Raw genomic sequence first — 18315 nt, forward strand, 5'->3', positions numbered from 1 at the left:
GCGTTTAATTCCAGTAAGTGTACCTTATTTCCAGTAAATTGACCTTTACAGCTTCGTTCCTAGCCAAGTGAGATGAACCAGTTGATATTCCAGTATAGGGGGATTCATGGACAAATAGAAGCCAAATGTATGATGTCACATCCTGCTCTGAAGGACAGGAAGTTGTGTGGAGGTCTGGCTGTCTAAAAAAAGACATGGGATCCGTACCAGGAAGTCTTAAAAGCAGGAATAATTAGTGACGGTGGCATGCAGGACACAATGAAACTGAGCAACAGAGTCAAATCTAAAAACATAGATTTATTTGGCAGTAAATGTACAACATTATTTTATACATTCTACAGGTGTCGGGTCCATCATACATGCCTTAAATAGTTTATAGATGATTTTCTTTAGAAAAATATTAGTGACATCTAGAATAAAAAGCACCCATTTCAGAGGTATCTTAGTACCAGTGTTGAATTACTCCAAAGTCCAAACCTCTCCATACAACAACTCTTGAATGTATAAAGCACAGGCTATGAACATGAGAAGTTGTCATGAGTACAGACAGTATAAATGCTATAGAGTAAGTGTGTGTGAAGGGAGAACACATTGTCCAAAGACAATGAGATTAGATGTATGAGAGACAGCTGACAAGAGACTACATGTATGAGAGACAGCTGAAAAGAGACTACATGTATGAGAGACAGCTGACAAGAGACTACATGTATGAGACAGCTGACAAGAGACTACATGTATGAGAGACAGCTGGTGTATTTGTGGTTGTCATTCTTTAATTGGGTGAGGAAAACAGAAGAGCTAAAAACTTGGACGTTTCCAAGAGTTGTTGTCCATAGTGACCTTCTCCAACCTGTCTGTCTGTGTATTTTACTTGATCTCCCCACAGTCCGTGATGGCCATTTTCTTTACCACACCACCGTCATGACAACCAAAGGATTCCATCTTGAAGACTACCTCCATGCCCTCCTTCACTTGACCAAAGACCACGTGTTTATCATTCAACCTGAGAGAGACGGAGAGAGAGAGGTGCAGTCACCAGTGACGCTGACCAAAATGGAAATTATTCTAAAACACAACTCTGTGTCTAACTGGTGTCTAAAACATAACCTACCATTCAGTTTTAACTGTGCAGATGAAGAACTGAGAACCGTTCGTGTTCGCCCCTGAATTTGCCATGGATAAGATACCTAAAACAATGGAAACATCAGAGCTTGCAGTATAGTACCAGTACATTCATGTACATTGTCAATTGTATACTGAACAAAAATATAACACGCAACATCAAATCAAATTGTATGTCACATGTGCCGAATACAACAGTGAAATGCTTAGTTACAAGCCCTTAACCAACAATGCAGTTCAATAAATAGAGTTAAGAAAATATTTACTAAATAAAAATAATAACTAACACAATAAAATAACAATAACGAGGCTATATACGGGGGTACCGGTACCGAGTCAATGTGCGGGGGTACAGGTTAGTCGAGGTAATTTGTACAATTTCAAAGATTTTACTGAGTTATAGTTCATATAAGGAAAGCAGTCAATTTAAATAAATTAATTAGGCCCTAACGTATGGATTTTCTCATAACTGGGAAGGGGAGCAGTCATGGGTGAGTCTGTGAGGGCAAAATAACCACCCACTGGGGAGCCAGGCCCAGCCAATCAGAATTAGTTTTTCTCCACAAAAGGGCTCTATTACAGACAGAAATACTCCTCAGCACCCCCAGACCATCCCTCAGATGATCCCACAGGTGAAGGAGCCGGATGTGGAGGGCTGGCGTGGTTACACATGGTCTGCGGTTGTGAGGCTGGTTGGACGTGCTGCCAAATTCTCTAAAACGACATTGGAAGCAGCTTATGGTASAGAAATTAACAATACATTCTCTGGCAACAGCTCTGGTGGACATTGCTGCAGTCAGAGTGCCAATTGCACGCTCCCTCAAAACTTGAAACATCTGTGCCATTCTGTTGTGTGACAAAACTGCACATTTTAAAATGGCCTTTTATTGTCCACAGCACAAGGTGCACCTGTGTAAATATCATGCTGTTTAATCAGCTTCTTGATATGCCACACCTGTCAGGTGGACAGATTATCTTGGCAAAGGAGAAATTCTCACTAACAGGGATATAAACAAATTTGTGCACAACATTTGAGTGAAATTAGCTTTTTGTGCATATGAATAATGTCTGGGATTTTTTTTATTTCAGCTCATGAAACATGGGACAAACACTTTACATGTTGCGTTTATATTTTTGTTCAGTGTATATACACACACAATATGACTATGAAGGCTTCCATTTCTCCAAACTTTGTTTCTGTGAATCAAGTCCTTTAACATAATAAATCGATAGGAACACTGTGGGGTAACTGGCTGTAGGGCATAGAGCAGCAGCTAGAACACATCTGGATTGGGTAAAGGTCTATTTCCAGGTTGTCATTATGCAAGAGAACACACCCTGAGCTGAAGAAGTGTCCATTTATCAACATGGGGTTAAGGTTTAGTAAAAAAAAAAAAAGTATGCTAGATGGGATGTTGACTTGCTTGGAAAGTAGGTCATTTGTACCGTATTGAAATAACCTGTCTGTGTAGTCAATATCGCCATCTAGTGGAGTGGAGAGCCTACAACAACTCTTCAATGCATGTTTTACACACTAGGGTCAACTAACCATAGTGTACTGTCTTCTATTGCATTTCCCCCCTAATTTATCCAGCATGGTTCCAACAACAACGGTGGATGCATAACCAGGCTAGCCCAGTACAGCTCAGCCCAGTACAGSTCAGCCCAGTTTAGATCAGCCCGGTTTAGATCAGCCCGAAACAGCTCAGTTTGGACCTAAAGTGTGATTAAGCGAACAGAGGTCAAAGACAGAGGAGTTCACTGGTTTAGTGATCTAACATACCTGGCCCAGTATGTTTCAGTTTGAAGTTCTCGTCTTTAAACTTGGTCCCGTATATGGACTTCCCTCCAGTCCCGTTGTGATGTGTGAAATCTCCTCCCTGAGGGCAGAGAGTGAGTCAGTGCTCATACTTTAAGACAACAACACCACCACACAACATTGTAAATAAATACAACCTTCATAAGGGCTGTCCACGTATAGTAGTGTAATGAAACAGGCAGGGAGAGTGAGCTTGTCCGCAATGGTCGGTAAACCCTCAACTTTCTGGCCAAAAGCCCTGGGTCACTACACTTACTCCCTCCTTTCAAAGAGCATGTCCTCGGGCTAGCCTTAACAGGACGACACCTTACAGGAACGCGCTCACCGGCCTAGCACATCTGTGGGGCAAGGTCCGATCATGTCTGACACCAGTGTAATGAAACAGGCAGGGAGAGTGAGCTTGTCTGGAGTGGTCGGCAAACCCTCAACCTTCTGGCCCGTAGTCCTGTGCGCCATCGCTTGTGCCACAAAAGCATTCTGCAGTGGCAGAGTCGATATCAGAGCTTATAAACACAGGGTCGCTAAAGTAGAGATACATTCAATTTCAATGAGGGACCAAAATATTTCAATCGTTGCAGAACACAGAGTGTCAAAGTGATAGCCTATTGTACTCCATAACTGCATGTCCTTTCTAATGTTAGTCTGTTACAGCATAGTTACATATTAGCATATACATAATATTGTACAGGTTGTTACACTGATATAACACAAATCTATGGCCAAACAAGACTGTTTACATAGAAATAGAGGTTTCTCTATGACAAGGTTTCCCAAAGTCAGTCCTGGGGTCTTCCATGGGTGCACGTTTTGGGTTTTGCACTAGCACTACACAACTGATTCAAATAATTAACTCTTCATCAAGCGTTGATTATTWGAATCAGCTGAGTGAGTAGTGCTTGGGCAAAAACGAACATGTGCACCCATGGAAGACCCCAGGACCGAGTTTGGGAAACCCTGCTCTATGATAAGGTAAGCCTGGCTACAGTACCTGACACATGAACTCAGGAATCACTCTGTGGAACACTGATCCTTTGTATCCAAAGCCATGTTCCCCAGTGCACAGTGCTCTAAAGTTCTCTGTCAGAAAACAACAACATCAATTCACTACTAAGGAAAACACAATGTAAGGTTATACAGTGCAGTATTTTATTTGTTGTCATTGTCCAGGTAAGTCTCATTGAGTGGGTATTTCTATAGAACACAAATCAATGTTTACCTGCTGTTTTGGGCACAGCAGCTGCATTCAACTGTAATAAAYTGTAAATAAAGGACAATGTCAGGTTAGTTAGGTAGATAAGCAGGTTTAATGTATTGATTGGTTCCCATGATTATTTCTAGTCTGTTGTTATCTATGGCTAAACAATGTATTGATAGCCAGCTAGTTAGATAATAGCCTTTATTGCTAGAAGCTAGCTGGATAGTTTTGCCCTTTTCTCTACATGAACATGCTTGGTTGAACACACTAGCCATTTAGCAAGCGTAGCTAGCTAACGTTAGCTAARAATCTTATCAACAACCCAATCAGCTCATTACCCTTTAGCAGAAAGAGGGGTGTGACTGTAGCTAAAACCAACTGCAAATGAATGGGCTTAGGTACTACAACAACTAAGCATGGCTACATATCTAGCTAGCTAACTATTATAACTAGCTAAGCAAGCTCTACTAGACATGCCGTAAAATGAACCGTCAACTTGTGCAGAAAATAGCGTTATTCTATGTAGGTATGTGTATCTGCCTTTTTTACTGTTATTTTGTGTAGCTATCTTAGCTAACGTTAGCTGGCTAATGGCAGATTTAGCTTGCTACGGGTCCACATCTACGCTAGCTAGCTACGTTAGTTAGCAAGCTACCTCTATAATGATTCGTCCCAGAGGTTCGTTGTCAGCTGCGATGTCAAAATACACGACTGGGTTCTTGACGGGTCCAGACGAAAACAACCTGGTCGCAGCAATTGCCAAAGAGCAATATTTTATACGATTTTTCATTTGCAACATCTTTGCATAGTTGTCAACATGAAGTTCTGAGGATGGGGGTGTGTGTACACATGACGTCTCTAAGACCCCAACAGCGACACAGAATGATGACGTTGTGAACATAAACAGATTTGTAGTTTTATTTAACCTTTATTTAACTAGGCAAGTCAGTTAAGAACAAATTCTTATTTACAATGACGGCCTACACCGATCAAACCCGYACGACSCTGGGCCAAATGTGCGCCGCCCAATGGGACACAATCACGGCCGGTTGTGATACAARCTGGATTCGAACCAGGGTGTTTGTAGTGACGCCTCTAGCACTGAGATGCAGGGACTTAGACCGCTGCTAGTCCATGAAAAGTATTAATCCATCTCTGTGTCTACAATATTAAATAGTATTTTCATTGTAATTGTCAGAATGTCTTATTCCACTCCCCATCAAAGACCCAATATATACATCTAATTAGCATAACAAACCAATCCCCATCAAATTCCATCCGTTTAAGTTAGATACATGTCAAATAAATGTTTTATAKATTTTTTTATACTTCAAGGGGTCTTAAAAATAACAAAATTATCCTRGGTATGACCTTAAAACAATGTTATATAATTTAGATAATCCCCCCACCCCCCTTCAGTTTATAATGCCGTCCCTAGGAGGGGTGCGTCACTTGAGTGGGTTGAGTCACTGACGTGGTCTTCCTGTCTGGGTTGGCACCCCCCCTTGGGTTGTGTCGTGGTGGAGATCTTTGTGGGCTATACTCAGCCTTGTCTCATGATGGTAAGTTGGTGGTTGAAGTTATCCCTCTAGTGGTGTGYGGGCTGTGCTTTGGCAAAGTGGGTGGGGTTATTTRCTGCCTGTTTGGCRCTGTCCGTGGGTATCATCGGATGGGGCTACAGTGTCTCCTGACCCCTCCTGTCCAGCCTCCAGTATTTATGCTGCAGTAGTTTATGTGTCYGGGGGCTAGGGTCAGTCTGTTACATCTGGAGTATTTCTCCTGTCTTATCCGGTGTCCTGTGTGAATTTAAGTATGCTCTAATTCTTTCTTTCTCTCTTTCGGAGGACCTGAGCCCTCGGACCATGCCTCAGGACTACCTGGCATGATGACTCCTTGCTGCCCCCAGTCCACCTGGCTGTGCTGCTGCTCCAGTTTCAACTGTTCTGCCTGCAGCTATGGAACCCTTACCTGTTCACCGGACGTGCTACCTGTCCCAGACCTGCTGTTATCAACTCTCTAGAGATAGCAGGAGCGGTAGAGATACTCTGAATGATCGGCTATGAAAAGCCAACTGACATTTATTCCTGAGGTGCTGACTTGTTGCACCCTCGACAACTACTGTGATTATTATTATTTGACCATGCTGGTCATTTATGAACATTTGAACATCTTGGCCATGTTCTGTTATAATCTCCACCCTGGTTCCTCTCTAGGTTTCTTCCTAGGTTTTGGCCTTTCTAGGGAGTTTTTCCTAGCCACCGTGCTTCTACACCTGCATTGCTTGCTGTTTGGGGTTTTAGGCTGGGTTTCTGTACAGCACTTTGAGATATCAGCTGATGTAAGAAGGGCTATATAAATACATTTMATTTGATGAGTTAAATAACTGTGTTATAAACAGCTTCTTCCTTTTTAGGGTTATTTCAAACGGTGCATGCATGTAATGTGTGTTTTGCTTGTGAGAGCCTTATTATATAACTATCATATTGTTATAAAGGGTCTTTATACTGACTTGACTGTCAGTTGGTCTTGATAGATCCAGCATTCTCCACTGTGATTTTGTCTGGTGGTTGATGATGCATTTAATGTGGTTAAAGTTACATAGGGCATAGAACTTAAGATGTATTAGAAAACCAAGATCACGAGTTTCATCTGAATACATATTTATTAGATAAATATTAGGATGTCACGTCATCTAACTACATACAGTTTTGCAAGACTAAAAATCACAATTCATTTTTTTCTGACCAGTTTAGAATATGAAATGACTGTACACAGAATGTACAAAACAAAAAAGACAACTGCCACTTGGTGTGCCAATCACTTCAGATTGTACCTTGGAAGTAATATTTTTTGCCTAATTGTGTAAAAACTGTAAATTTGCCAAAATTGTACAAACTGTAAATTTGGTATCAACAATCTTTAGGAACCACTCATGGTTCCCACGTCCCGATTTATTCCTCAAAATTATCTTTATTATGTTGTTGTAGTAGCACCTTTATAAAGTACACAAGTAATAGAGAAATACACAGAAGTTTTACACAAAGGGAAACAAAGGTTTCTTTTTTTCCTCCTTTTCCAACACCCCCATGTTTGAGAAGTAGATAAAGTATCTTACATGAATGAACACGTGGTTGGAGACAGAGGGCTGTACAGACTATCAAACACAGACTCCATTTCCCACAATTCAACAGTCTCTTCTGACAGGAGGATGCAAACTTTACAAATTCTAAATACACAATGCGCATCATTGCCCCGTGTGGCGAAAATGTCTACATTTCTGTAAGTTAATGTATCTCTATCTGTCATTTACACTATGTACATGCATCCATCAGAGACCCTCCAGCCCCTATTCCTGCATTTTAGTGACAGAATACAGAGGGCAGGGGATCACATCTCCCATTTTCTTTAAATGAAAATACATTGCACCCTCTAACTAACACACTCCACTTGTGTCCATTGACTGTACATCTACAGTTTGGTGTGGAGCCWGAACCTCGGACAAGGCGTATCGAGAGTAATGTTGATAGACCAGACTTCAGCATCATGTCTACACAGATCTACAGATAGACAGGGCAGGGGAGTTAAAATACCTCACTGTGGCAGTGCATTGTCTTCAACAAACAGACATAGACACAGACAGACAGACAGACAGACAGCCTAAAATATCGTAGGGTCAGTTGTGTTCAGGTGATTCAACCAGCGTTGGGGATCATTCTTAAGTCCTAAAAATATCCACCGATTGAGAAGTCTTCAATTTCATTTAGTAGCCTCCATGATCTGAAGTAAACCAAATTATGATTATTCTCACAGTCACTGAATAATTACAGAAAATAACTTAAAATAGGAGAACAATATCAAAAATGCTACGAGGATAGAATAATACGCATGATGATCTTGTGTTGTACAAAACAGGATTCACAAAAATAAAAAATAACTCACATTCAATTCCAGAGGGTATTACAATTTAGACTTGACTTAAACAAAAATGATAGAGGGTCAAGTCACTTTCCTCTACTTTTCCCCAATACATTAGCAAACATTTTTAAAGCATATATTGTCAGGATGGCAACCATTTTAAAGTATTGTCTTTATAAACCATTGTGGGATCATGTGTGATGTACTTCCTTTTGAACAAAAWTTGACAAAATACAGTTTAACAGTAACAAGACATAGGAAATGCAGTGCAACCACACATCTGTTCAGAACACTTTTTGATGGGCTCCCTAAGTGTATGGTTTTGATGTATTATTGAACCTTTATTTAACTAGGCAAGTCAGTTAACAACAAATTCRTATTTACAATGACGGACTACCCCGGCCAAACCCTAGCCCGGAAGATGCTGGGCCTAATTGTGAGCCGCCCTATGATACTCCAAATCACGACCGGTTGTGATACACCCTGGAATCTAACCAGGGTCTGTAGTGACGCCTCTAGCACTGAGATGCAGTGCCTTAGACCATATTATTCTTACATTATAGTAGATGTCCAAGCTAACTCCTTCTACAAACTGTAGGACAACTTTGGTGATGCATCACGCATGGCCATTTTCCAATGAACAGTAGAAATGAAACAAACATGAAAAGAAAAAAGCTGGACAATACATTACCATTAGCCAAAATCATTCCTTTGCAAGAAAATGTAAAATAAAATCATGATAAAAAAATGCAATGGCTAGAATGTTTCTGGCTAATCTAGAACAGAGACCATTGGCACACATGCACTTCTTAACACCACACAGTATGGTTACAGGAGCAATTGCAGGCCTGTAGAACAGAGGAAGACTCACGGTAAAGAGGGATCTGGCTCTATTAGAATGGCTGACTATCTTTTGCAACACTAGCTGTGTCTCTATGATAGACTAAATAGGGACGGACTCTTTACTTCTCTTTTTCTATCACTCTCATCCTCACTCTTTCTCTTTCTCTTGCACACACACACACACACACACACACACACACACACACACACACACTTCTCCATCATTCTAAGCCAAAACAAATGTTTTTGTAAAACTTATTTTTGCATAGCCCACTGTCCGATATGGCATTGTACTGTAACACCAGGGAAGAGAAACTTGAACAACATTGGAGGGGGGCGATAGACAGACTGAATACAGTTAACAGTGCTGATTCTTATGTAGACTGGGTGGGCTAGTTAGCTAGCTAGGTTAGGATCCTCATCCACAGGCCTTGGTCTCTCCTCCCAGTTTTCTGCCTGCCATGTGGTGTGGTGTGACCCACTGTCGGTTGTGCTTCAGTTGACTGGATGGTACGTACCCAGTGATGACGGACGTCCCGTTGGAAATACACACTATGAGCTAAAGATCAGAGGTTATAAGAACACACTGTAGGTCAAAGGTCAGGGGTTAAAGGCTGMGGTCTCAGGGGGTCAGGGCTTGGAAGAACACATGTCAAAAGAGGATAGATATAAACACTGGCTAGGACAAGAAGATGACTTTTCTTCCCTATTCATGTATTTTCCCCCCTTTTTTTTGTATAAGGGGGAAATAAGGACGATACAAAATGCTACAACACTTTTCCCTAAAAGCTCACACAGAGAGTTCAGCCTGTGTGACGTCATACACATAGAACGTGATTATTAGCTGCACAGTTTAAGTTGGAAAAGACAAAATATCACTGAAGGGGTAGACAACCGYCATGGCCGTCGATGTTGTCGGCCGGAGGAGCTCCGCAGCGGAGCAGTGTAAACAGTCTTTACACTAGGAAGAGTGRGTGTGAGGAAGAGGAAGTGAGGTCATGAGTGCATTTCCTGTTTCCTAACTCTGTCACACACAGTGTCCACTCCCTGTCATCCTCARCATCACCTCATGTTCTGACAGATGACCTCAGCGTTGCTCCTATGCCACCTACACGTCTTTGTGTGTGTGTGTGTGTGACACTTGACGATGTCCCCACTACCAGTCCATATGAGGACGACGGTGTGTCTATGGACTCTATGGAGAGTCCAGCTGGTTGGACACACCCTGTGGTGTGTGTGTCTGTCTGTGGAGAAGGTTTGGGTTAGGCTCGAGGGGTGAGTGAGGTGAAAGGTTAATTGTTCTCGAAGAGGGAGAGGAGGTCATCGTTGCTGTTGGAGGGGAGGTCTGGAGGATCCAGATAGGACAGGAGCTCGTCTGGGTTGGCCAGCTCTGGAAGCAGCTGTAGCGAGAGAGAGAGAGAGAGAGAGAAAGAGAGAGGGAGGGAGGGAGGGAAAGAGAGAGAGCGAGAGAGAAAGAGAGAGAGAGAGAGCGATAGTGAGAGGGAGATGGAGCGAGAGAGGGAAAGATGGAGAAAGAGAAAGATATAAGGGAAGAGATACGCATTGTCATTAGACTTCTCACTTCTATCCAAAGAGTCTATTTAAACAACTAAAGGTATCAACATACTATAGCAGTTGACTTTTCCCATCAAACCATAGTTAGGCAATGAGAGAAGGGTCCTTGCTATCCAGAATCCTTGGGACYTCCCAACTCTGACCTTACCCCATTGAAGTTGAAATGTAAAATGGTTATGTGTAAGGGTTAAGGTTAGGTATGGTTAGGATTTAGGGAACGGCCGTCCCAAGGATCCCGGGTTGCACTAACAATGGGATGAGGTTTAGCAGACGATGCTAACGCTACTTAAATTATGTTCGCATCCGTAAGCACGATGTCACAATGATGTCACACTTACATCTAGGGAGGGCTCAGGCATGTCACCACTAATTTGACCTTCGATGCCCGAGGACGAGTGGTTAAAGTTCAAATCGCCATGCGGGCGGCTGTTCTGGCCTTGCTGCTGTTGGAGAGTTGGGGCCTGCTGGCGAGGAGGCTGCAACGATTGGCTGCTGTGATGTAACGACTGCCCTGCTTGGCTGCCACCGTGATGTAACGACTGCCCTGCTTGGCTGCCACCGTGATGTAACGACTGGCTGTTGGGGTGAGGAGGCACGTGTGTGCTCTGCTGTTGCATGGAATTATGGTGCTGATCAGTGGTGGAAGGATGAGACATCTGAGGAGAGAGAGAGATAGGGAGGGAGACAGAGAGAGACAGAGAGATATGGAGGGAGAGATAGGGAAGGAGGGATGGAGAGAAAGAGAGAGACAGAGAAAGGAGTGTGGTTTAAAGTAAGCTCGGAGCTGACATGCAGAGGGTGACATGGCTGTGCACAATGCCAATGCTGACGTGATCCAGATCAGTGCTTTTCTTTGACAGGTCTTACAAACATTACAACCAACTATACGAGATGATTTACAACAGTGTGCATTACTGTATTACTATTCCTTTCATACAACACTTTTTGTACCCTGCACCTGAGAAATGTTTGGATGTGGGTATTTTACTTTTTCGATGAGGATTTTCAACAACTCTGGTGTGAGCCCTGGTGGTTGGTGGGAGGTGTAGGGGACTTACGGGGTCGTTGATGCCGTGGCTGAGGGGCTTGTCCTGGGATAGGAGAACCACAGGAACGTCTGGGAGGTGGGACAGCTGAGGGGGGTGGATAAAGTCACTCATGGGGGATCCTCCTCCCCCTCTCAGTCCACCACCTCCTCCTCCTCCCCCGCCTGAGGAGTTACCGTGGGGGAAGTCAAAGTTCCCGTGGCCGTGGTAATTGTTGCCTAGCAGCACAGAAAAACACAAGTAAGGGGAGAGATGTCTTAAGTTGTTTTACCTACCTTAGTATGAATGTAGTTGCTCTGGATAAGAGTGTCTACTAAATAACAAACATTTAAAATGTAAATGCAATATCTGAATTCTGAAAATGGTCTTTACCTGGGCCTCTGGGGCCACCGTAGTCCCCTGGGTTTCCCCCGGAGCCGCCTCCCCCGTGCTGAGCAGGGCCTGATGGGTAATGGGAGGGGCCAGGGCCCAGCTGGGCAATCATCTCCATGACGTTGGGCATGGTCATCTGGGAGGGGCTCATGGTCTTTAAGCGTTTGGCCAYTGGTCCATCAGGGTCTTCTTTAATATGGAGGTCAGACTTGATGGGCACCGGCCGCCAGCTACACGTTGGGTCAATGGTCACCTCCTCAAACTCCGAACTACYGGAAGAGGAAGGGGACATTTTTATACAGTCCGATATTACGGAGGAAGTGGGAAAAGTCCAGTATGGTAGTAATATTGGGAATAGTGGAAAATAACATTTAAGCACTGCAGGTTGAAGAAGGGAATATTTATGGTCCTAGACACTATAGAAATACTAGTGGGAATACTGGAAAAGAACATGAAGCACTGAAGGTTAATAATAATAACTATTATTAGTAATAAGGAAGAATAATACATACTTCTGGATGGCGTTGAGGATTCCCCACATGTACTGGTCCACCTCTTAAAGGCCCTTCTCATCATCAATGCCCTCTTCTCCACCCTGAAGCACCCTATATGAGTGAGAGAGAATGGAGGATGGGAAGGATTGTTCCTGGTCTCTCTCCACCCCTACACGAAGAGAAGTCAGACTGCAGACGCAGTCGGTAGAGGAAGAGGGTAAGTGCCAGAGGTCCCAGAGCTTCCCTGAGGGGTAGAAGGAGAGGTATGCTAAGGGAGAGGGAGGAGGGGATGAGAGAGAGGCTGAAAAGCGGAGGTGAGATGTGCCGAGGAGATGAGAGAGGATGGATATGGGTGGATGAGTATACCCCCTGGAGGGGGAGAGAGTAAATGGAGCGGGGAGGAGTAGTTGAAGAGGTTGCACGCAGAGTATGAATGGGGGGGGAAGATATAGAGTTGAGGTAAGAAGAGAGAGATTGAGAGGAGGGAGAGAGAGATGGAGGAAGAGAAGGAAGGAGGGAGAGAGAGAGGAGAGAGAGTGGGGGGAGGATGACGAGAGAGAGGAGAGGAGTAGTGAAGAAGGATGGGAGGGGAGGGAGATAGATTACGAGGGATGAATGAGAGGGTGGAGAGAGAGAAGGGGGGAGGAAGAAGTAGAATGGGTAAGAAGAAGATGAGGAGGTTGGGAGAGAGAGATGGGATGGGGAGGAAATGATGGGGGAGAGATGGAGGAGACGAGATGGTGGGGGGCGAAGTATGGAGGGGGACAAGAGAGAAGAGGGGAGGAGATGGAGGAGGCAAGAGAGAGCAGAGAAGAAAGAGGAGAGAGAGCATTTATTTTAACTAATTCAAAGAGACGATAACTTTATTGACAAAGAATAAGTGAAATGTACGGTACCAACCTGAGTGACTTTTGCTAAACCACAGGACACCTCCACTTCCCCTCTCACAGTTGCACTGCCCAGATACCACTCCCTAATCAAAAACACTGGAAGAACAAAACACTATCAAATCATGTATTTTACCGATAGAGACAGCTGGGAATATTGTAATGGATCTGTCTAGATGGATTGCTTCAAGAACCAGGTTAAAGGCCTCAGCACCTAAGCTATAAGCCTAAGCAATTAGCCCTCTGGGAAGCTAACAATGAGTCTTCAGGTCCAGCGAGATGATTTAGCTCTATCACATTTAGGCAAGGTTCAACCGAACAAACTATGTGCTATAAGAAGGACCTAGCATTTTTCCTTCTAGGCACATAGTCACGGAAACCGTGTCCATTAATATAATATCATCTCACATTACCATGTTAGTCATTTAGAGCATATGCGTCTATATCCAGGAGAACATTACGATTAGGGTTAATGCCGTTAGCCCAACGGGACAATTGACAGATTTTATGGCAGCTTAGGTACCCTGGTCCTTGGGGTTCCGATTCAAAACTCAAGAGGCAATCCTCTTCGTTTCTCTCCTCCTGTCCCTTAACGCGTCAGTTCAAAACCGCTAGGAGGCTACCTGACCGCGGCGCTATTAAGATAGGTTAATGTATGTATAAAATAAAAGCAGTACGCTCTTTTCACTGCCCTCGATGCACTACCTGTACAGTGTTAGGCAGTCATGACCCAGAGCCTGGCAGGGCAGCTGGATGCGCAAACTGAAGGTGATTGGAACATTTGAAGAGGTGAAGGAGACTTTGATTGCGGTGCTGCTCAACGGCCTTCCTCCCCCGTTTTAGGAACTAAGTTGATTACCCGACGGAGGGCACTTACGCTGCTGAGTTGCGTCTTAGAAACTGGCAGGGGAAGGGAGGTAAAGGAGGGAAGTGAGCGAGAATGAGGGGTGGAGGCGGGGAAAGAGAGAGGAGATTTTCAGGAGAGAGAGCCGATTAGAGTAAGTAGTGTTATGAGGTACTTTTTATCATGAGTCCAAATATTATACCTCAATACTAAGAGCGCGGTGCCCACCCGCATCAATGAGTGTCCCTCCTCTATGATAGCTGGTAACGACCCGGGGTATATAGGATCTCGCTAGTAGAGATAATTTTTACTGCTTGCTATTTAAACTACTTTGTTACGCTTTTTACGAGCTCCTTATTCTTATTCGTTAATTTTTTTTAAACATGCAATGTTGGTTAGGGGCTTGTAAGTAAGCATTTCACTGTAAGGTCTACACCTGTTGTATTCGGCGCATGTGACTAATAACATTTGATTTGACTGATGGCATGTTCTTGCACAGAAGATTGATGTAAAGGTAGTATATTATAGTAGTAGTATAGTACAGTATAGTATAGTAGTAGTATAGTACAGTATAGTAATGGTAACATGCTCTTGGTGATGCAGTGTTCTGCAGGCGGGAGTCAGAGTTACAGTTAAACAGGGTAAATGTCATACTACAACAGCAGTATAGCAATAGTAACATACTCTTGGTGATGCAGTGTTCTGCAGGCAGGAGTCTCTTCTTCAGGAGCCCTTGCAGGACGGAGCGGACTGAAGGCCTGTGGACCAGCTGCAGCACAAACAGGTGCGACTGCACATAGAGAAAATACATGAAGACATAGAGACCTAAATAAAGAGTGGGTTATGAACAGTGAATTCTCTACAGACAGCAGTAGTTCTACTATAGTGTGTTAGCTTCTACACCTTCACAGCATCGCAATGTTGACCGGCCATATAACAGAAAATCAACTAAATAACCACTGAATAACCCCTGCCAAGTTTATATGCAACAGGGGTAGTTACAAAGAGTTTAAAACATTAAGCCACATGTTATTTAACATTTCCCTTGTATCCTTTGTTCTGCATGTTCTTTTGGATGGTGTACTCACACAGCAGCAGGCAGTGACGGTGATCTGGATGGTGTTTCTYCCGGGCTGYCACACTTGCTTCAGGTGCAAGGGTTTATGGGACGTCTTGTTGTCGCCTCGCTCGATGGTCAGGGGCGTGGCGTTGACACTGACCTGGAAGGAAGAAGGACAGTTTGTGTGTGTGTACACGTGTGACCATGTGTGTGCATGAGTATGTGCGTGTGTTTCTGAATGAATGAGAGTGTGTGTGTGTGTGTGTGTGTGCTGACCTGGACGGAGGCAGGCCAGTTGGTGTTCATCTGTCGGTCCTCGTGGTGGTAACACTTAAACTGCAGCTCCAGGTCTGACCTAGTGGGGTCAACGAGCAAAGGGCAGAGGTCAATATAGCCAAATACAAAATAGTTTTTCAGAATTCACACCTCATGGACACCCAGCCAGGACTGCACAGTTTTGTTCCAGCCCAGCACTAGCACACCTGATTCACCCTGGTCAAGGGTTGGTAATAAGCTTAGGTGAACGTTCCGTAGCCCTTTCCTGCAGTCAATGACCCAAAGCTCCCTCTTTGTTATTCATATTTTTCACAATGTCATAATTCATAAATAAAATAAACATTTAAACAGCCAAAATCCAGTGTTTCTATGTCAAACGGTTTAATTATATTTCAGTCTTCTGTGATGTATATAAAGTGTCATATTGGGACGCAAACTAAAAATGGAATACATTTCAACTCTATATCTGACATGGTACAGGTGACTTCTTTTTTTAAGTCCATAACCTCGTGTGTGAGGTGGATACTTTAGTTTCAAAGTAGATTTGTTTTAGACTATCAAGGACCACACTGTGTGTGAGCCTGATTTAGCCCACTGCAGTAAAAGGTTACATTCTCAGGACTGCAATTGGTCAATATTGTCCAGGGAATGTTAACATCATGGTTGCCATGGATAGGCCATTCTATTAGAGGAAGAACATTTGTAGAGGTACAGAAAAAGCAGTTACAGAACAAAGAATAAGACTCGAGTCTCAACTCCATGGATCGCCTCAAACTCTGTGTGTGTCTGTCTCTCCCATTATCTCACCTCCCACCATGAGTTCTGATTGTACCCACGAGATCGCAGGTGGTAGACGTGATTACTGACGCGAGGTTGTGTTACAACCGGAAGGTTCCAATACCACACCGTCCCGACCGGGAAGGTCAACGCAGCTCCTCGTTGGGATTGGCTATTGGAGCGGAGAGACAGGACAGAAGATAGACGACACATCAGCTTTCCGTTTTAATGTATCTGTGGATACTGTGAGTGGTTAGAAGTTGTATACTCGGTTTGATTAACCATCACACATACACTAAGACAGTGGCTGGGCACCAGGATGTCACTGGTGGATTACCCTCTGACAACACATGCTGTACATTCCTATATGGTAAATGCTATATGAGATCAACAACAGCATGTACAAGGCAGCATGTAGTAGTGATCGGGGTTGGCTAATCCATTCCATATCTTATTCCCAGTCAATTCAGAAAGAAAACAAATTCCAATTCCCAAATGTTCCCAATTAAAACACGTTGAAGAGAAGGAAAGTAGTTTCATTGATACTTCCTTAATTGAAAGGAATTGAGCCTACCCTATGTGATGTAGTGAACGTCTTGCTCTAGTGGCTTTGTACTGAATCTCATGAAATGAAATAGAAACATCAATTTCTGCTAATACTTGTTGACAGCTTTGTTTGTATTTAGACCACAGTATCTTAAAGAGCTACTGATAGCATGGAATAGCTCTGCTGTGTGTGTGTCTGTGTGTGTGTGTGTGTGTGTGGTGTGTGTGTGGTGTGTGTGTGTGTGTGGTGTGGTGTGTGCATAATTACATACTGTACAGTCACACACCACATATATACAAAAGTAATGTGGACACCCCTCAAATGAGTGATTTGGCTACTTCAGCACACCGTTGCTGACAGTGTATAAAATCAAGCAAACAGCCATGCAATCTCCAAGACAAACATTGGCAGTAGAATGCTCTACTGAAGAGCTCAGTGACTTTCAACATGCACCGTCATAGGAGCCACCTTTCCAACATCAAATTTAATCAAAATCAAATGAATACAACAGGTAGACCTTACCGTGAAATGCTTACTTACAAGACCTTAACCAACAATGCAGTTCAAGAAATAGAGTTAAGAATATATTTACTAAATKAACTAAAGTATAAAATAACTAAAAWGTAACACAATAAAATAACAAGGCTATATACAGGGGGTACCAGTACCAAGTCATGTAGGTAGGGGTAAAGTGACTATGCATGGATAATAACAGGAGGGGGGGCGGTGTCAATGTAAATAGTCCAGGTGGCCATTTGATMAATTGTTCAGCAGTCTTATGGCTTGGGGGTAGAAGCTGTTATGGAGCCTTTTGGACCTAGACTTGGCGCTCCYGTACRGCTTGCCGTGCGGTAGCAGAGAGAACAGTCTATGACTTGGGTGARTGGAGTCTTTGACCATTTTTGGGGCCTTCCTCTGACACCGCCTAGAATATAGGTCCTGAGTGGCAGGAAGCTTGGCCCCAGTGTTGTACTGGGCCGTACACACCGCCCTCTGCAGCGCCTTATGGTCAGATGCCAAGCTGTTGCCATACCAGGCAGTGATGCAACTGGGTCAGGATGCTCTCAATGGTGCAGCTGTATAACTTTTTGAGGATCTGGGGACCTATGCCAAATCTTTTCAGTCTCCTGAYGGGGAAAAGGTGTTGTCGTGCCCTCTTCACGACTGTCTTGGTGTGTTTGGATCATGATAGTTTAATGGTGATGTGGACACCAAGGAACTTGAAACTCTCGACCTGCTCCACTACAGCCCTGTCGATGTGAATGGGGGCGTGTTCGGTCCTCCTTTCCGTGTAGTCCACGATCAGCTCCTTTCTCTTGCTCACGTTGAGGGAGAGGTTGTTGTCAGTTGGTCAAATTTCTGCCCTGSCAGAGCTYCCCCGGTCCACTGTAAGTGCTTTTATTATGAAGTGGAAACGTCTAGGAGCAACAACGGCTCAGCCGCGAAGTGGTAGGCCACACAAGCTCACAGAACAGGACCGCCGAGTGCTGAAATGCGTAGCGCATAAAAATRGTCTGTCCTCGGTTGCAACACTCACTACCGA

General features: G+C 43.7%; 1 protein-coding gene and 1 pseudogene across 1 annotated transcript; both read right to left on the reverse strand.

Annotated features, from left to right (window-relative positions):
* Positions 1–277: 277 nt before the first annotated feature.
* ppifa (peptidylprolyl isomerase Fa) lies at positions 278–5125 on the reverse strand. The gene is made up of 6 exons (XM_023970440.2): positions 4792–5125; positions 4158–4188; positions 3930–4018; positions 2906–3002; positions 1112–1187; positions 278–1003 (listed from the first exon to the last, which is right to left on the reverse strand). The coding sequence occupies exons 1-6, from the start codon at positions 5035–5037 to the stop codon at positions 868–870; spliced, it is 675 nt and encodes a 224-aa protein (XP_023826208.2). The 5' UTR covers positions 5038–5125; the 3' UTR covers positions 278–867.
* Positions 5126–6779: 1654 nt separating this feature from the next.
* LOC111951740 (zinc finger MIZ domain-containing protein 1-like) overlaps positions 6780–18315 on the reverse strand; it is a 42455-nt pseudogene continuing 30919 nt past the window's right edge.

The sequence above is a fragment of the Salvelinus sp. IW2-2015 genome, linkage group LG25 (genome assembly GCF_002910315.2).
Source record: "Salvelinus sp. IW2-2015 linkage group LG25, ASM291031v2, whole genome shotgun sequence".
NCBI classification, from domain to species: domain Eukaryota; kingdom Metazoa; phylum Chordata; class Actinopteri; order Salmoniformes; family Salmonidae; genus Salvelinus; species Salvelinus sp. IW2-2015.